At 37.6% G+C, this 20,595-nt stretch overlaps 1 protein-coding gene across 10 annotated transcripts in view; it reads left to right on the top strand.

Annotated features, from left to right (window-relative positions):
* CLIP1 (CAP-Gly domain containing linker protein 1) overlaps positions 1-20,595 on the top strand; it is a 72,519-nt gene that overhangs the window by 27,863 nt on the left and 24,061 nt on the right. For 8 of the 10 annotated variants that reach the window (XM_054844544.1, XM_054844546.1, XM_054844549.1 and 5 more), the window contains 13 exons: positions 923-1,139; positions 4,323-4,520; positions 4,897-5,000; positions 7,141-7,201; positions 8,359-8,391; positions 12,484-12,588; positions 13,672-14,616; positions 15,958-16,074; positions 17,372-17,429; positions 17,656-17,739; positions 18,777-18,933; positions 19,587-19,752; positions 19,845-20,060. In XM_054844544.1, the coding sequence (XP_054700519.1) occupies positions 923-1,139; positions 4,323-4,520; positions 4,897-5,000; positions 7,141-7,201; positions 8,359-8,391; positions 12,484-12,588; positions 13,672-14,616; positions 15,958-16,074; positions 17,372-17,429; positions 17,656-17,739; positions 18,777-18,933; positions 19,587-19,752; positions 19,845-20,060 (2,461 nt within the window). The remainder of the gene's footprint in view (positions 1-922; positions 1,140-4,322; positions 4,521-4,896; positions 5,001-7,140; positions 7,202-8,358; positions 8,392-12,483; positions 12,589-13,671; positions 14,617-15,957; positions 16,075-17,371; positions 17,430-17,655; positions 17,740-18,776; positions 18,934-19,586; positions 19,753-19,844; positions 20,061-20,595) is intronic. The other 2 variants (XM_054844551.1, XM_054844552.1) reach the window with 2 other exon arrangements.

Here is a 20,595-nt window from a genome sequence, read left to right as displayed (position 1 = left end):
GATTTGAATTTTATGACGCCTACACATCTCTGAAAGTCTGCAGCAACCCCACATTCATGGGATTAGTTGATCTCTACTACTCCCATATGAGTTTTATTCATAGACTGTTAATGGAAAACACAATTTCCTGCTTTTTGAACGTCTGCTTGGTTTCTCAGCGTGAAATGAATGCTCAGTTAAGAAAATACCCCTGGGTATCTAATAGCTGAACTTAAGGGAAATCTTCCTGCATCACAGGAACTGAAAGCTCCTATACCAATAGTTGCCTCATTGTATAGATTGGGAACAGTATAGCTGCTTCGTCCAATAAGTCACACTTCGAAAGCGTTAATTCACATCACAATTTCACTTTCATTTGTTATAAGGAACAGTCCTTTAACTCTTCTTAAAGAGGTTTTACAAGGATTGTGCCACCTTAACATAGGTGATCGCAATTTAAAATTTTAAGTGGCTTTTTTATATATATAACCAAAGATATATGTTCTGTGTAATCAAATATGCATGTATGTAATAAAATATAAAACTACTTGATTTAATTAAAATCTGATTTTTATTTTTAAGTCTCTGCTATCACATTTGGCAGCAAAGAGGAATGTATCGAAGAGGAAAGCTGTGCATGTTAAATTTTGAATCTGAATGGAATTTTTAGGAAACAGAGCTCTAGCTCAAGAGTTTACCCTGTTGAATTTCTGAAGTCTGATATGATCATGCTGTTTCAGCCTCTCAAAGTCCCCTTTCCGGATCTAGTGTTAAAAAAAAAAATAACAAAATGCTATCTAATATAGATTAGATTCTCATCAGCTGTTACCCTGTCCTTTAATGCTTTTAGACTATTGATCTAGAATTCTCTGTGAAGCCAGACCATGTATCTGAAAAGACAGAATTAATTGAGTACACTCATGTCTGCTTTGCTTTCTTAAAGGTATTTTCAGTGTCAGCCAAAATACGGTTTGTTTGCTCCAGTCCACAAAGTTACGAAGATTGGATTCCCGTCAACCACACCAGCGAAAGCAAAGACAACTGTGCGAAAAGTGATTGCGACTCCCACAGCCCTGAAACGTAGTCCGAGTGCATCTTCCCTGAGCTCTCTCAGTTCTGTGGCATCTTCCGTAAGCAGCAAGCCAAGCCGTACAGGACTAGTAAGCTTCTTTTTCTATTGCATGCTTTACGTTCCCAAGCAGGAATCCACGTGGCACTTGCCTGTGGTCTACTTGCATAAATTGAGAATAGAACAGATCTGGGCAGAGCACAATATACATTTAATTGTGCTCTCTTTTTCATTCAAAGCATGCATGAAGGAAGGAAATCTTAGCTAGCCCTGAAGAGTAGCTGAATGTTTGAATATTTAAGCTTACACAGTTAATTCAGGCTAACTGAGTTATTGCAATAAGAAAGGGGCTTGTGATGCCAACAAAGTGAAAAGGCATCAATGGTCTCTTGACTGGAATCTCCATTTAGTTGTTCATTTTCCTAGCACTACCTCTTTGTATGGGGTTTGTGTTTGAAGATCTGGTATGCACTGAAGCTTCCATAGATCAAACTTGTTTTATTAAGCAGGAAGCTTCAAATTGTCTAAAATGCAAAATATTTTCTTTTACTGTTAAAGAGATGAGTCTGCTGAGAAATACAGAAGTAGCAGTTGTCAAGCCTTTTCTGATTAAGAAGCCTCTTTCTTTTCTTTTAGATTTGGTTTTAATCCTATGAACTCATAAAGGCTAAATGTTGCAAAGTACAGCAGCTCAGGTGAATTCTAACACAGTACTAATTCCACTTAATACACTTACTATGGATTCTTTTAAAGTTGCTCTGTTACATAAATGTCCTAATCTTGGGTTGCAGCAGTAAAATGGAAATCTTCTGGGAAAGCTGAGTTTTATAGTGTCTCTCTTTTAAGGCAATTAAAAGCATAGAAGTAATTGGGTTTTTCCACAATCATCCTAGATTTTTCTTTTTTTAAACCAAGGTACATAAATACATCTAATTCAGAAGAGATCACTCCCACTGATCTGGAACTGGTTAGCTGGCACACTGTCCCACTGACCAGCAGGTGCAGAACAAGCGAGGTGACTTACTGTAGTCCTTCAAAACTGAAGCAGATTACAAGCGAACAGAGGTCAACAGTCGGTCAGGGCAAGAAGGTTAATACCTTATCACAAAAACCATGAGGGATTTTTATTTGGCACAAACATTGGGACTTCATTACTTTATCCATTGTGGAAGATGCAGAGTGCCCCCTAGTTTGAAATTGGTGCATGAACATAGAGTGTGACCTCAGGTTTGGGGCAGACTTCATGAGCCGATAGTGAAGTATTAATATGGATCTCTACATTTTATTCCGTATCCTACAATACTCTAAGCAACAAGAGAGTACGGTTGCACATTGTAAATGTCCACAATATATTTGCTTATTTTGCCTCTGTGTTGTGCCCCTTTTGAATGTTTTGGGCCATAACATAAAAAGCTTCTGTAATCCATTATTTCTGGAATTAAAATTCCAGCTTTCTTCCAACTCTTTTTCTCAGGCAACATGAGCATTTGATTACCATCCAAGTTAAAAGGACTGTCAAAATAATTCTGATGCTTTTTCTTTAAAAGTTAAGCTGCTGAAGAAACAGGATTTCCTGACATCAGTTTTGACACAGCAGACTTTTCTTGCTCCAATTTCTAGGAAAATTATAACTTATCTGGAAATTGCTGGGCTCCTACATATCCTTCTCAATTATTCAGGGCTTTTGATGTTTTCTTCCTGTGTAAGAAAAGCAACTGTCAGAGTAGGTGATCTAATGATTTTAAGAGTGCTGTCTGATGCAATTTGTATTTATTGCCAAGTCTGAAGGAAGTTGATGTTTCTCTGAAATCATTGGGATTTCTTTTGGCATCAGGAATTAAGTCGAGTTTGATTCGAAGAGCTAGAATTGTTAAGAAGCCTGGAATGAGATATCTTCTAGAAACTGAGATGATCTGAAACAAGTAATCTAAGCATCAAAGTGGAAGATGGTTTATTCTATCTCGTACCTTTTGAGTCACTTGATACAGCATTTGCAGTGGATTGTAGACGTATCATTCAAGGCTGTGAGTAGGCAAGTTAGATTGTGTAGCACTCCTGGTAACAGAAGGGGAAGTGTGTTTTTGTGATGACAGGAGATGACGTCTGTGTTAGGCTTTCTGTTGGGGGTGTAGTCCAATGCCAGCATTCCAGCCTGTATATGGCAACAGTTCTTCAACATTTTGATTTCTGAAAGGATCGTGGAAGAAACATGCTGCTATTCTTGGGCAATACTATTAGACAGAGCTAAAAGTTAACATAACAGAAGAGCAAGCCTTTGTGTATTGGTTTTTGTTTTAAATAAGGCTTTAACTGAGATGTCATTCCCATTTAATACTTAGACAAATATCTGAGCTGTTAAGCTTAAAGTCAGTTTTCATAAGCTGTATTGGATTTTTTTTTTTGTTCAGTTTTCGCTGTTTTCACAACTCTTGCTCACTTTTACTACATAATTTCAGTTTATTTACTTTCCCTTCTAGCTGAAAAACTCTTGAGGAAGTAGAAGACAGGGCCATGCTGAATTTTCACTGACACTGGTTCCATTCAGTGGAGCAGAGATCGTGCAAGGTCAAGGAAAAAACCCTAAGGTTCATTTTAGCTATAGTTCTCCAGATTGATTCTGGTTTTGTCTATACTCTTTAAGTTTATTCTTTCAGATTTTTTTTCCAGAAGTAATTTAATTCCAAGTGATACAAACATATGTGTTAATCAGATACCAGTTGTTCTTTTTCATAAGATTTTAGATGTAAGGCTGACTTTTTAGGTCAAGATAAATGCTTTTCATCCTGGATGTTTTATTGCCATAGTAGAGGTGCAAAATGCTAGTTAGAGTTCCAAAAGCTTTTGATAGAGCATTTGGAAATGTTATACTGTTGCTGGTGACCCAGGAGGATGACTGGATAACCAGAGGCATGAAGTTTTTAACTTGCTGTTAAAGGGCTGCTTTTCTTTTTTGATGCAAAAAGATGCTTAGAAACATAATGAGCTAGTCTGTGTGTGAGTCTAGTAAGCACACCTTCCGTTGAGGCCAGCCTTTTGTTTTCACTTCAACCCTTCCCTCTCCTACACACTAGCTGCCGATTGCTGCAAAGCAGTCTTACTACACTTGTATGACCATTGTTAAAATCTAGAAAATGAAGTCATTTAAATGTAAAAGGAGAAGGTACAGTAGGTTACAGAAAGCATTTGCTTTACTAACCCAGTGTTTGTAGAGTCTGGAGATATCCCTTGTTTTCACTTGATACAGAATGATTTTTAACGTATTTACTTTGTGAAGTTGACAGAAACATCCTCCCGGTATGCAAGAAAAATTTCTGGTACCACAGCCCTACAGGAGGCATTGAAGGAGAAGCAGCAACACATTGAACAGCTCCTGGCAGAAAGGGACCTGGAGAGGGCAGAAGTTGCAAAAGCAACCAGTCATGTAGGGGAAATAGAGCAGGAATTAGCTCTTGTTCGTGATGGACATGATCGGGTAAGAGTGGTGTTGCTGTTTATAAAATTAGAGGCTTTAAGACAATTCACTTAATTTCCAAAATTGTGTTTTGTTATTGAAAATATCTGGGAGTAAGAGATGTTCTTCTAAAACTAAAGTAGTCCGTACCTATGCATTCTTTCTTGTGGGAGCTTTGGCTTGATGGGATAGCAAATCCATTTCATTTAACTGATTTTGGTTGAACGTCTCTGCACATCTCAATAAGAGATGGTTTTCTTTTATTATGTGTGTATTTGAATATGATAACATTCCTGTGCCTTGGCTCATCACTTTACCAAATCGTGATTACTGAGGTATAGATACATAACTTGGAAAAAATTTCCAAGATTTTGTTCTTATTCTTCCTGCTAATTAGCATGTACTGGAGATGGAAGCAAAAATGGACCAGCTACGAGCTATGGTGGAGGCTGCTGATAGGGAGAAAGTGGAGCTTCTCAATCAGCTTGAGGAAGAGAAAAGGTAACCGAAAACTGTTTATTAGTATAAATTTGTTAAAGACAAACTTTGCATTGAAAGCAAATGATGTGGTGACTTTGAAATATGAAACAAATTTGAAATAATGCAAATACGGGCAATTAGTGTATAAAATAATATTGGTTTCTTAAAATTAATACTAGAAAAGAAACTCTTGTAAATTTGGGGAGGGAAAGCCAAAGAAAGTGGACTTTTTTAGAAGCTGTAACTATTGTTTATAGCTGAATTTCATGTAACTCATTCCTTTTATTATTGCTTTCTGTTATGAAGGATTTTATTCCTACTCATATGAAATTGTGCCTGATCTTCTTGAAACACTCTTCTTCCACTCCAAAATGAACATTTTTATAATTTCATTTCCTGACAGTGCTGGATTAAGAATTTACAGTTTAGTTCTCTTGTGAATAATTTATTACTACTAGGCATGTTCTTCTAGGTAGGGTCTGTCTCTTACAGGAAAATCATCAAAGCCATGAATTTCAATGCCTTTTCTAGTTGCCTTTTTTAACTGCTTGAAGAAAGGAAGTGAGATTACCAAATAGGTAAAGTGAGGTTAGGAAAGGAAATAATCTGATGAATTGTTGGGACAAGGTTAGGTGAGGAAATAATCTGACAGATTGTTTTGGTGGATTTGGAATGCTTTTGAAGAGCCTTCCCATTGTGAGTCTGCCCGGTAGGCTTGTGTGTGCCCCTGAAATCAGTCAGATGTTACTCTGCCTAAAACTAGAAATCACAGATGAGAAAATGCAGTGGTAAACCCTGGGCAATTCCTTTATAATTTTCATGCTGCCTTTTTATGGGACCCACTCTAACTGAATTTTCAAAACGAGCAGTAGAGTTAAGTCTGGAATTCTTTGTGTATTCTCTACAAAATATTGCAGTGGGGTTTTAAATTTAAAAAAAAAAAAAAGCAGCTTTGCAGCACCTCTGGTAGCCTGGCTGTGGACCTGCTTTCACTGAATGCCAGGTCAGTGGGGGTCTGTTTTACCGCAGTCCTCCATGGCCTTGAGCTCACCTTCAGCAAGTTGCTAGGCAGCGTGGCAGTGGCGCTGTGCGCTGCTACCCATTCACCGAAGTGACATCCTGCAGCCGGGAAAACATTTCACGGCTTTGGCAGTGTAATATTTCTCCTTCCTCCTAACCACTCTAGGCTTATTTACTTAGGAAGTTCTCTGTAATATGTATTCAAGTCAGTCTCAGTAGAGACTTGAAGTCAAATAATCTTTAATCCTCTGTTTCCCAAAGCACATTGGTGAGACCCACTTCCAGTAATAAGTTCTTATTGTCGTTTTATTTTAGACATCCATCACTTGTAACTCCCTTTGATGCAATGATTTCTACATCTGTCAGCCAAGCTACGGGCACTGGCAGTGTGTGTAATTCAAAGGAAAGAAGACGTGCTTGTCTCTTCCTTTGCAACATCTTACAGTGTTGAAAGTATCAAGGGGAAAAGGAGGGGATCTGGACCCTTGTTCATTGGGGTATACCAGAGTCAGGGGAAGGAAGAAATAACTTTTTACAAGTTTTATTTTAAGTCGGATACTAGATTGTCACCTCTGTCTTCTCATTCTAAGACTCCTATACGGGCAAGGCAATGTTCTTGCTTGTGCTCCCACACTGCATCTTGCGGTTTATCTTGACGCCAAACATATGTTTGTCTATGCAAGAGTCTTGATGCTAGTTGACCAGCACACTCGTAGAAGGCTCATGGGTATCTTGGATGCTTCCTAACTTTCTGTTTCTTAGGTGAATGGTAGAATATACAGAATGCGTGATTAAATTGTTCATTTAGGTCATCTCTTTTGACGACATGCAGAAGGGTGAAAGAATGAGAGAATCAGTGATGACTTAAAGGTTTTCTTTTTAACTCATCAGAAAATGCAACTAAATACTTTCTTTATAGAGCTGCAGGAAGACTGATGCCTTATTTTGTCAGTGGTTGTGTTTTAAAGACAGCGGCTTTCCTTCTCTCTGATGGTTCCTGTGAGAGATTTCTCCTTGATGTTTCTGGCAGTTTGCCGGTACAATCAGAATGATGTCACTGTAGTTCTGATTTCCACTGAGAAGTGAGCTTGAAAGCATTTTGTTTCAGTCTTATCTGAATTTTGATGAATTGTCCCCATAGGAAAGTCGAAGACCTTCAGTTCCGTGTGGAAGAAGAATCCATTACCAAAGGAGACCTAGAGGTAAAATATCTCCAGCTTTGTGAACAGGGTAAATAGTAGGACTCAGAAATGCAATCAGTTCAGATGAAGTGTACTGTTCTCTAGAAGAGAAAGGCAGGAATGATTAAAAGATGCAGTACTGGTCCAAGCATGCGCAGAGCACATGAAAGTGATTCCCAGTTCTGCAGTCCTTGAGTAAGTCCTGAAACTACAGGATTGCACCCTTAATTCAGTTACGTGCTTTAGCAAGGGTTGTACTGTGGAATGGCTGTAGTTGTTTAGAGTAATTAAATTAATTCATAGAAAACTCTACCTTTTGATATTTTACATTATTTTATCTTACATCTTACCAATGTTTCTGAAATTGCTTAAAAGTAACCACCACCAAAAAATAACTTTGAAGTTATGAAATTGCAAGTTAGTATTTATGCCTTTGAAAATTAATGCTGAAGACTAGTCCTGTTTGTCTTCAGTCACTTCTTTGAATAATCCCTGTGCTTTCCTCAGGGAAGATTGATTGACAAAAAATGATTTGTCCTGAGAGTTATTGCACACAAAATCTACACAGCAATTAAAGTGTGCAATTTTTATCTTTCTACTGTTTGTATAACATTGGGCTAAACCACAGTATGTTACTACACAATCAGAATAGAAAATATTTAATGAAGGATTACTCTTAGATATTTGAACACTGCCAATTTTCACCCCAAATTTCCAATTAAAAAGCAAGATACTTTTTAGTTGTTCTACTCTATTGTTGTCTAATCGGAAAAATATTAGAACTTCTTGCACAGCATAAAGTACAAACTTAATTAACTTGTGTTCCTATGAACCATTTATGATTAAAGTGCTAGCCTTATGACAATTATTCATTTCATATAACATTTCTTTTATTTTAGTCTTCCATTCATTTTACGATACCTATCTAGACTCTTCATAGAATGCTCCTTTTATTGTTTAGTCCATGGAAAATTTTAATTTTTTTATTTTTTCGTTAAATCAGTCGATAGCCATGGCAAGCCATCTTAAAGACTCTGGTTTGTCGAGCTGCATAACTTCAAGAGTTTAAACTGAATTCAAGATAATGAAATGTATCCTGTTGTTTGTGTTGGAATGATAGTGCTAAGTCTGCAGGTGAAATATTTTTGTTTGTTTGTTTTTTTTAATTTTACTGATAGCGAAAGAGGCAGATTTCGGAAGACCCAGAAAATGTAAGAGGGCACTTAAATGTGCAGAGACATCCCATGTTAACAGATTGTGTGCAGAAAATGCTTATACTTATTCACTAACTGCATAATCTGTTATTGAAACATTGACTCTAGTTTCTGTGTGCATGTTGCTTTCAGAGCAATTACAACATTTATTGAAAAGAATGTGTGTAATGACTAAACGTTGTAATCCCCATTAACTGAAGAGAGGGCGAATGTGTCATTAGAATTCTTTAGGGTCAAAAACTTTGCAACTAGTTGAAGAGTATAGGAGCTTGTAGAACATGACTGTCCAGGATCTTGAAATGTCTTTCACTGAAATGTCGGATTTTAGTTGCTTTCTTCACAAAATCCTGCATGCTTTCCTATGAGCTCCTACTGCTGTTCAATAGATGCAGTATGCAATTAGCCAATTAGTTCTTCTGAGGAAAAAAAAATCAGTGTGTTCTCCACCTCCCCTGATGTGTTTCTTTTTTTGGCATGAAATGCTAAGGGGAGAGATGATTAAAAGCATCTGACGAATTAGTGTGCAAAGCTGTCTGATTTTTCTGTATCTTCGTGTAGATTCTCTTTGAATTACATAGGAAAAATGTATGTTACCGGATAACAGAAATTGCCTTACAAGACGTTTAAGCAGCCCTCTTGCTTCCATAGCTCAGAATAGTGGAATTTAAAAGCCCTCTTTCTGATTGTACTCAGAAAAATTTATCCCAGGCTGCCTCCTCTGCTGCATCCCCAGCCAAGATAGGAAGTTCTCAAGACTAAAACTGGTTTCCTGCTGTGCATTCTTAGGTGTTCCTTTTGCGAAGCTACTTCGAGCGATCTGGGTCTCCTCTATTCTTCCAATCAGGCTCACGGTGTGTTAGAAGTAAATCTGCATGTGCCCTTCCTTTCTCTTGTTTTGTGCACTCCTTGTTTAATCCTATCTTTACTCCTGATTTCCCTATTCTAATTTTTTCCATAAAAATGGACATCTTCACCCTCTAAAGGAGAGAAGTGGGTGATCACTTAGTTTCTAGGCTAATGCTTCATAATCTCAGTCGTGTCCTGTGATTGTTATCCCAGCACGAAGGGGCTGAAGGTCATCTTGCCCCTATCCTAGAACTGATTATCAGCATTTATGGCTTCAGCACAATTTCACAGTTTGACCTATAGATGGAGAACTTAGCGGTAAGGTTTATTTTGAAGTGAGAGAGTAGCTAGAATACTGAATGTGAAGTTTATTTGAGTGGAATTCTTTAAGGTTGAAGGCAGAGTTAAGGCTCGTCCCATTTCCCTATCACTCTTAATCTGTTAGGCTTTGGAGAAGGTGAAGATGCTTGTGTTTTGGGGTTTACAATCAGATTCTTTTCTTCTTTTCATAACACTCTGCTCTTCTCGGTTTACTGTGCTCTGGGTTTCCTCAGAGAGAAACATAATCATTTAGATGTTTCTCTCTAGATCATCAGGAGAAAAATTTGAGTGATTCAAAATTTTGCAGTGATTTTTACCTCAGGGAAACTGGAGCCTGTCCCTTGGAAATCAGACTTGTTGAAAGGATAATCCCTCATGCCCTAAATGGGGAAAAAAAGTGTCCAGCAAAGATCTCTGGAATATTTTTTTTAATTTATTTTTTATTTCCATTTTTGTAGGACTTTAACTTATTTCCCCTTGTAATATAAGAGATGGGATTACATACACCCCACCTCCAGTAATCAGTGATGATGTATCTGATCTTTGCAGTACTGAAGCAATGTCTATAAAATTAATGATTGAAGTGGTTTGGGTTTTATGTAGCATAAAAAAAACCCCTTAAGATAGCATATTTTGCAAAAAAGTCATGCAGGGAGAATTCTGCAACTATCGGGTTTGGGGTTTCTCGGTTTTAATAGATCCCTTTGGTGAATTCAAGCAAGGAAGGTATGAATATTCAGTTTTTATTTATTTAAAAATAGATTACTTTTCAGACTTACAATTTTGTTGTGGATCAGAACTAATACTAACCTGTCTCAGAGAGGGGAATGAATTACAGCCACTTATAAAATATTGTTATTTCCCTTAGAATACTTAGTTCCATTTCCAAAGGCAAAAACAGTAATCCATGTTCTTGTGGGGTTTTTCCCCCCCATATACACTGAAGATCTTCCACTGATAGAGAACCAAGCCTGCTGTGGAATTTCAAAAAATAGACAAGTCTAAGAAGCAACTTATAGCATTTGTTGGTTTTAGTATTTTGGACCTAGTAACTACACAGTAAAACAGCCAACTGTTTTCAGCTGGAAAAATGCTTAAAAAATTAAACCACCAGATGTCTGCATGCTTTTGGGAAAGAAGATAACTTGGTGCTGTCAGAAGGAATACTGTGTTTGGAGGATAACAGGCCTGCAGCAAAACAAGAGGCTCATCCCCATCCCACTTGCTCTGCAGAGACTACATAAGATCTTGAACTGCTGCAGCTGGTTTGGAGGCAGCACTAATCAGCTTGTCACTCTATAAATAACACTGTTGTGTACGGATTTTTAAATATCACATTACAAAGATCAGAGAAGCAGCAGTGTCCTGCCAGCTGTGCACATGCTGCTGATTGCAGCAGTGTGGCTTTGGAATTATTCGTGTGTCTTCCTGCCTTCTTGGATTCTTTCAGTCCGGCATTCGATGAGTTCAGGTTGCAGGGCTCTCTTCTGTTAACAGTCGTTATAGGGTTTGAGGGTTGCTGTGTTACTTTGTTCTGTAGTAAATAAACTGTGTAGAGAACTTTCATCAAGACTGATGGATGCAACTTGTTTGGTTAATAAACACATCTTCAACTTCATTCAACTTCATTCTGGACATCCACCTTACTCTCAATGTGGGCAAGCCCTGAAAAGCCGCTTTTTTTTTTTTTTTTGGAAAAGACACTGTGAAGCCGCAATAGACTTTCATAATCCTTTTAATTTGGATTGTTTAGTAAATTTAAACTAACAGTGACCTGTCAAGATTGACACAACACTCTAATCTTGGCACTTCAGAAATAAGAGTGGCACATGGTTCTTACCTCTTTATATTTCTTTTTTCTCTCCCCCCAACCTTTTCCACACTCAGAGGTGCAGGTCAGATTTGAACTAGCTGCTGAACTTTACCTGCACCTCTCAAACTTCAAGCTGTCTTGCAGGCCTCTGGGAGTATCTGGGTATCAAGTCAGAATATCCAATATTCTGTCTTCTTGCTAAAAATTCTACCTCTTTGTCAGCAAAAGGCAGGAGGTACCTGCCCACTTAGTTTCATCTGCTTCCTGCTTCTCTTTGGAACCTATTAGAATTACAGAGATCTTTTTTTTCTTTTTTTTTTTTCCTTACTTCCACATCTTGTTCAATGTATTTAGACTTCAGTAAGTATAGAGCAACCACACTGATTCACTTTTTTACCTGGTTTTGGAGAATCTTACTTGCTGCTTGCTTCCTGCCTGAAGGAGGAGGAGGGGGGAAATCTAGGAGCGTTCTGCAGTTACAGACAACCATTCTCTTTCTGTTTCTATTCAAATAATTCATACCGTAGTGACAAATGAATCTTTGGTCTTGGCCAAAAGGATTTTTATGGCTGAGACTTGAGATACAGCTATTATTTTTTAAAAAAAAAAAAAAGTTAAGTTTTGATTCATCACATGAGCTTCAGTGGTGAATTTTTGTCCCTTGGTTAATAACTAAATCATTTATAAAATAAGCCAAATACATCAAATAAAAAAGTTAGGAGGATGACAAGGAAAGGGACTTATCATTCTATTAGAACAGGTATAGGTATATATACACATATGTATATTTTTACATAACTATTCTAATTTGTGCTGAAAACTTCATGTACTGATAAATAACTTCTACTTGGCTGCATGAAACTTTTTTGTCCATATTTCTTTGTTTGTGATTTTTTTTTACTTTTTTTTTTTTACACGTCAGTCCATTTACACTTTCAGTCCATCTTTCTCATCCATAGCATTTCCCTGTTCATTTTGTCCACTGCATCTTCTCTGCTCATCATTGATAGAAGATTCTGGCAGCACGGCCTGCATGTGGCTCCCTCCTCTTGTGCTGGCATGTGATGGTGGCACCGTTGTGTTCTCTTCCTTTCCCTTTTTACTAACAGACGCAGACCAAACTGGAGCATGCCCGCATTAAGGAGCTTGAACAGAGCCTGCTCTTTGAAAAGACCAAAGCTGACAAACTCCAGAGGGAGTTAGAAGACACTAGGGTAATGGTTTTCACTATTTAAATAACAAGACTGATTTGTGTTGTGGAAGATTTCTGATGACACAGTCTGCTGGGTATAACACATGCTGAAACAGATCCTTGCTTCTGCCACGATCAGTACCTGCTATAGACATAGCTGGAACACTTCAAAAATTAGCGTTAATTTTGAGCTTCAGTGCTGTGTGTGTGTGTATGCCTGTATATGTATACTCATTTCTTCAGAAGAATTCAGGTAAGATGTCTTAAAACTGCAAAATTAATACTTGAATCCAAGTCAAAAGTAGCAAATGGGGTTGTGAATTGACATAACGGAATGTTCAGTGGTTCATTTTCAGAAGTAGCAAAGTTCATTAAATCCAAAAAAAGTAAGATCGACTGTGCCAATGCTTTTAAAGCAAACTGAGTATTTGGGACTTGGTTTCTGAGGCCTTAAATAGCTGTTGTACTACTTGCTTTGCTAAATCATGGTTTGCAGTGGCTTTTTAGTTCGGGTTGGTTTTTTTCCCCCCACTCATGATGTAATCTTTTCATGGATATCCCAGTAGCATTGTTAATAATGTTGTCTGTCAGAATATTACTGGACATACTTTGTCCTAAGTCAGAAGTTCAGCAGATGTCAATTCTTAAGGATATCTATCTATCTATCTATATTCATGCTTGCACATGTGGCTTTTCTTGACGTTGAGGTAGGATGAATATTATAAAACCAAGAAGGTTCTCTGTAATAAGTACTTTAAAAGAGCAATTGCAGGTAAGTAATATCTTTTTCAGGATGTTAGTATAATAAGGAGGTGATGAGGACATTTTTCCTTTTTTTAAAGCAATATTTTATACGCAAGTGTCTTGTTTCACAGCCTTCCTTGTAAAAGCAGTATTTGCTTTTACTTAAGGTTTCTTTAGAATTTCCATAGAAATAGGAGTTGACAAACTCAAAGGTATTCTAAACCAAAATGCTGATAAGAATACACTAATGACCTTAGTTTGCAACACTCAGTGGTTTCTTTTCAGTGAGGCCTAAGTGTCTTTGTATTAAACATATCTTTTATAATTCTTTCTTCTTTTCTTAAAATGCTGTTAATCATAGGTGGCCACAGTATCAGAAAAATCTCGCATCATGGAACTAGAAAGAGATCTAGCATTGCGGGTGAAGGAAGTAGCTGAGCTTCGAGGGAGATTAGAGTCTAGTAAACACATTGATGATGTGGACACTTCTCTTTCCTTGTTACAAGAAATAAGTTCTTTGCAAGAAAGAATGGCAGCAGTTAGCAAAGAACATCAGAATGAGATGAATTCACTGAAAGAGAAGTTTGGAATTAGTGAAGAAGCATTGCAGAAAGAGATAAAATCACTTTCAGCTTCAAATGAGAGAATGGCAAAAGAAAACGAATCCTTGAAAACTAAGCTTGATCACGCCAACAAGGAGAATTCAGATGTAATAGAGCTGTGGAAATCGAAGCTGGAATCTGCAATTGCCTCCCATCAGCAAGCCATGGAAGAACTAAAAGTTTCTTTCAGCAAAGGCGTAGGGGCTCAGACAGCAGAATTTGCGGAGTTAAAGACTCAGATTGAGAAGATTAAATCAGACTATGAAAATGAAATGTCAAATTTAAAACTGAAGCAGGAAAATGAAAAATCTCATCATTTAAAAGAGATTGAATCACTGAAAGCAAAACTGTTGGCAGTCACAGAGGAGAAAGAGCAAAACCTGGAAAGCCTGAAGACCAAACTGGAAAGTGTGGAAGATCAGCATCTAGTAGAAATGGAAGACACTTTAAACAAATTACAGGAAGCTGAAATAAAGGTAAAGGAGCTAGAGGTACTGCAAGCCAAGTACAATGAACAAACCAAAGTTATTGATAGTCTTACACCACAGATCAAAGCTGCTGAAGAAAAGCTTTTGGACCTTGCTGCACTTCAGAAAGCCAATTCTGAAGGTAAATTGGAAATCCAGAAACTTAGCAAGCAGCTTGAGGCAGCTGAGAAACAAATTCAGAATTTAGAGACTGAAAAGGTTGATGGAAGTAGCAAGGTTTGTATCAACATCCATCCTTTTATTTTTTACTTCATTTTTATTTTACGTTTCTACTGTTCTGATCTGTTATAGCAAACTCATCACAGAAAAAAAAAACCCACAACGTTTTATTGAATGCGTATCATAGTACCATCTGAGGAGGTTTAGAGAAAGTGTTAACTGGGTCATGTCTCTAAATAGATTTCTAGTGCTCAGTCTGCACCACTAAGCAAAAGGAAAAACAAATTCTTTCTGCATATTCTTGCTGCAAGCTTCAGCATGCCTCTGCTGAAAGCTTTGTGTTATGGAAAAGTTAGTTTGGCTTATTTGGGAGAAGAATCCCCATGTCTTAATATGTAAGTTTTTAACCTTTGGTGGTAGAGGTATTCAGATAAAAAGTGACTTGGGGCTTGATGGGGAAATGTTTCCTCTGTACTTTCACTATCTTGTCTCTCCTCAAATATGATGATAGAAGTGGCTATTAAAAACAAAAGAAACCAAAAAAGATCCTGGTGGAACTTTGCTTTAAGACAAGGGTATGCAGTGATGTTGTTCAGCACAGTTTCACAGCGTTTTTGAAGCACAGGCTGCACTGTGATACACCTTACCAAGACTCGTCTTGGTTTTGGATGAAGTGTCTCATTAAAGTTGATAGCATGGCATACAGTACTTGAAAGTCATTCTGCCGCTGCAGCTAGCAATTAAAGTCCTAAGATATAATTTCACTTCATGGGTTCCCCCACATCCCCAATCTTTGCATGACCCTACAAGCTAGAGCTGTAATTGTAAGAGTGGTGGGAAATTAACTGGAGATAGCTTTCCTAAACCCTTCACAGATGGTTCCAAGATACTAGGTTTCTATGGACCTTTGACTCTATTTTTGAGGTCCCACTGGGTTTCTGCACTACCCCTGGCTGTGGTACAGAGCCTTTTGGAAAATTACAGGTGTGTGTATTGGTCTGAATAGCCAATTGAAACATAAATCCTAAATTTATCAGATTAAAAAAGTTAAAACAATAAAGAACTAAAGCTACTAATTTAGCTGATGCTGTAATTTGCTTGGAAATTTTGAACGTACTCAAAAATGTCTGCTATTAAATAATGTTTTCAGCATTAATTCCAAGAGAACTAAATTTTAATGATTTCAAAGGTATTCCAAGATGTACTGTGATGTAGTCATCAGTGGAAATCAGCTTCGCTCAGTTAATACATCACATTTTTTTCTTCAGGTTTTTTTTTATTTTTCATCTTACAGTGATTTTAATATTATACTTATTTCTTTCATATTGAATTTTTAATTTTCCTATTTTTCATTCATGTTTGTACTTTTATTTTACTACATTTCATCATCTTTGTTAGGCTAGTAATCTGGCCAAAGAACTGCAGGGCAAAGAGCAAAAGCTTCTTGACCTTGAGAAAAACTTGAGTGCAGTAAATCAAGTTAAAGATTCTTTGGAAAAGGAACTTCAAATTTTGGTGAGTAATATCCAAGAATTTTGACTTTATCCTTTGGATTTTGGTTTTCATGGTGAGAGTGTATTTGAAACCTGAGGATCAACTCGGACTGAGCAAAGTTTTTTCAAAGCTATTTTTCTCATGAAAAAGAAGGCAAGGGTTCGTGACTACGGTTCGTGACTAATAGGATCGATCTTGGAATGAAAAGAGTATTTCACCTGAGTTCTGTTATCAGGTGTTTTGTCTAAATAGAACTCACCTGTTTATGGATTTTGGATACAGTATTAAACCAAAGCAGAAGCAGCACATAGCTTAAATTTAGACTACTCGTTAAGGAACTCAGGTGATAGGACAAGGGGTAATGGCTTTAAGCTGAAGGAGGGGAGATTTAGATGAGAACTGAGGAAGAAATTCTTCCCTGCGAGGGTGGTGAGGCTGTGGCACAGGTTGCCCAGAGAAGCTGTGGCTGCCCCTGGCTCCCTGGAAGTGTTCAAGGCCAGGGTGGATGGGGCTTTGGGCAACCTGGGCTAGTGGAGGGTGTCCCTGCACATGGTGGGGGATTGGAACTGGATGGACTTTGAGGTCCCTTCCAACCCAAACCGGTCTGTGATTCTATGAACACATGGCGCTTTATTACAGCTGTTGTACAAAGTAATGCTCGCTATATGGATGTCTTACAAATGGTTTTTGAAGACATTTTTGATTTCTCATTTTGCAAACTTAATGAAGTTTGCAGGTATTCTGTAGTTGGGTGGGATTCTCCTGAGAAACTACACCAGAGTTAGTAAGAGAAAGACATGCTTTTAGGTTTTATTGTCCTTGTCATAAAATCTTTCCGTGGCCATAGTAAATATGGTGGAAGAGTCTCACTTCTTACCTTCCTCAGTATCCTCCCTTTTCTTCACAGTCTAGCATCTCTTCCTGCTGGTGAAGCTGGAAAACACTGGTATGAGATAGTTCACAAGGTTGCAGATGTCCACTGTGCAGCCGATGAGCAGCATGGGTAGCTTCTTGCATTGAGAAGCCCAGAAATCACCTCTCCTACGCTGGACACTGTGGCTGCAGTTCTGTTGCTATGTTAGCTGATGGAGAAGTTATTTTGAAAGTTTAGGGGCTTGCTTGCAACCAAGGCAAGGGAAAATCTTGCTTTATATTGCTGAATATATCTGTGCTAAAGTGTAATTCAGAAACTTCAGATCTATTTATGATAGGAGTGAAGACTCTTCTGTTTTGTACTTGAAAATACCTAATATAAATTCAGTGGTTGAATTATACTGCTATTACCAAACCTTACCTTAGGTTTTTATTCATTTTTCAGAAAGAAAAGTTTACTAGTGCAGCTGATGAAGCAGAAAACGTTCAACAAACGATGCAAGGTATGTCTGCTGCTAAACTAAACAAAGAACTAAAAAGCTGCAGAAAATAAGTGCTGCAAAATAAAGGGGCTTTTGTCATGCACTTTCAAATTTACACCTAGTCGTACAGCAATTTCAGCAACTATGGAAAGGACAGGATTACTTGCAGCCTTTCTTCATAGAAGTAGGTGGAATTGTCTGCATCTAAGTAGTTACTAACTTTGTTTTCAAAATTTTACTTGCATAGAAACAATAAAAAAACTAAACCAAAAAGAAGAGCAGTTTGCACTCATGTCTTCAGAACTGGAACAGCTGAAGTCTAGTTTGACTGGTAAGGAAGTAATAAAATGGAATGTTTTGAAAAATGCATCAGCTTCGTGCTTTTCCGTGCCTCCTGCTCAGCTCACCACATCGTAGTTTGTAATGCTTTCACAAACACATATGCCTTCAAAAGAAAGTCTTGTTTTCTAGGCAGAAAACAGCTTTTGTGGCACTGTCTATAGTGACCTAGCAAGGTGATGGTAATGTTAAGGAAATAGTGCAGTCAGGCAGAAGACTTCCTGGCTGAGTGTATTCCAAATCAATAGTTACATTCTTAATTGACGTTACAACAAAGTCACGCTGTGGCGAAGGTCAGATACCAGACAAAGGCTTGGGGACCAGACTGAAGCATTACAAACGTGGGATAGTTAATTCACAGAAGCCTTGTCCATAAGTAGTGTCGTCTTTTTAAGGACATCAAAAAGACTGTACGTTAGGCCAGTTCTCTCCTTCTTACTACCTCATAGGTGGGAGTCTTGCTGTGTCTTTCTAGTTGTACATCTCAATTTAAAACGCATGTAGAAAGAAATTAAGAGTGATTGTGTACCCTGTGAGCAAGCCTTTCAAGGCATTGTTGGGAGCGTAGAAGTCGTCCCAAGGGCTGTTCTTGCCCTTGGTGGCAGTGCCTGGCCTGGCCTGAGTAATTTTTTCACTGTAGCTTCATGTTGCTTGCATTGTTTGTTTTCCGCTGCTCTACTAAATAGCTGGTAAGTTGTCACACCTGTAAGATGTGCATACCTCTCTTATTATATTGCTTCATTACCCTCTGATATGGGTAGAACTTGTATCCGCTTCTCATGGCCTGAGGTGAATCCCTTCTGAAAGAAAGATTTCTTGAGTAGTTTCTTTTTTACTATTTCTGAAGAGTTCTCAACCTTTTGCTACAGTTAACAGTTCAAACAATCATAATTTTTAATTTTAAAGAGGTAATTTGCAAGGTCTGTAGCATCAATATTGCTCTGTTTATTGTTCTTTACTGTCTTCTAGATAGTCTGTGCATACCCTTTCTCTTAAATTTACTAGACTAACAACCTTTGTCTTGCTCAGTGATGGAGAAGAAATTGAAAGAGCGAGAAGAGAGGGAACAGCAACTGATTGAAGCTAAAGCCAAACTTGAAAATGATATTGCAGAGATCATGAAGTCTTCAGGAGATAGCTCTGCCCAGCTGACGAAAATGAATGATGAGCTCCGGTTAAAAGAAAGGTATTCCATCATTGTCAGAACATTTTGACGTTAATTCTTTGCTCCTGCACTCCCAGCTTCTCGTTTTATCTCTTTGTAAATATCTGAACAAGATGCTCCTGAGTGTCACATTGATATGACAAGTGAACTTATTCTATCAAACTAAATTAACCAAAACAGTCTCCTCAGAATGATCTGAAGAGCATCTAACATTTATACTTCTAAAATTCTTATGTAATATGCTCTCATTGCCCAGAGTAAACGGCCTTTTCAATAATCTATGCTGTTTTGTGAGTGTGCTTCGTAATTATTTGATTACCTGATAAGCTTGGTTTATTTGAATATATAAAAGACTTGGGTCACATTTTTGTCTAGCAAGAGAAAATGTGTTGTGTTTCAAATAAAAATTGTATGATAATAGTTGTTCTTTACCTTTACAAAACCCCAGACTGGGAGCAAAGTAACTGGCAGCTGTGTTGCTCTGCACACGAGCAAGTGCTCAGTCTCACTTGTGTAAATTTAATGTAGCAGAACATTCTCTATATGTTAAATAATTAAATCTCTTTCTAAATGCTTGGACAGAATATAGAACTTCAGCATAATTTAGAGTCTTTCATCTCTGTGCTTGTTGTGCTGTCAGCAAAAAGTAATGTTCTTTTATTTGGTCTTTCTAGGCAGTTGGAGCAAATACAAGTTGAGCTTACAAAAGCAAATGAAAAGGCTGTTCAGCTTCAGAAAAATGTGGAGCAGACAACACAGAAAGCTGAGCAGAGTCAGCAAGAAACTCTCAAGATTCATCAAGCAGAACTGAAAAACATGCAGGACCAACTAATGGACATGGTAAGAACAACTTGAAAAAGTACTAGCTAACTGTGCAGAATATTGTACCTCTGCTGCTTTAACTGTGTTCCAACTGTTTTATCTTCTATCAGAAAAAGCAAATCGAGACTAGCCAAAATCAGTATAAGGAGCTTCAGGCAAAGTATGAAAAAGAAACTTCTGAGATGATCACTAAACATGATGCAGATATCAAAGGGTTTAAGCAGAACTTGTTGGATGCAGAAGAGGCACTGAAAATTGCACAGAAGAAAATCGATGAGTTAGAAACGCAGGCTGAGGAGCTGAAAAAGCAAGCAGAACAGGCCAAAGTACGTATACTTTGTTACTCTGCAAGTAATTTAAAGTTTGAATCTTCCTGTTTCAGTGAATCACTGGGTTTTGCCTGGCTTCACCACTTCATAGTAGGATTTTTGCAGTGGGTTTTTTTGGGGTCTTTTTTTTTTAAATTTTTCCGGGACAGATTAATATTGGTTAGGGAAGAGAAGCATACACAACTAACTGGTTGTCTTCTCTAGATTACACAAGAATCCATGAAATATAGTTCTTTGACGTTAACATTTTATGTTCATAGGTATCTGGCTCAGCACAATCAGTTGGAAACAAATGTTATTAGCTGTTTTTTAACTGCATGAATCTTAAATAAAATATGTTGTGAACTATTTCATTTAAAAGTCTTGAACACCAGAAATTTTGTTCTGTAGTATGATCCCATGTTATGTGCAACTACTTAGTAAGTTGCTTGACTTCAGTGAATTTCCTTTTTTTTCTTATCCTGTTTCTTTGACATTGCTGCTTGTTTTCATCCCTTATTAGTTATTTGCTATAATTTTTGGTTTATGCTTT

Source organism: Grus americana, chromosome 16 (assembly GCF_028858705.1).
Source record: "Grus americana isolate bGruAme1 chromosome 16, bGruAme1.mat, whole genome shotgun sequence".
NCBI lineage: Eukaryota > Metazoa > Chordata > Aves > Gruiformes > Gruidae > Grus > Grus americana.
Note: the sequence above shows the minus strand (reverse complement) of the source record. Positions and strands in the feature narration are given on the sequence as shown.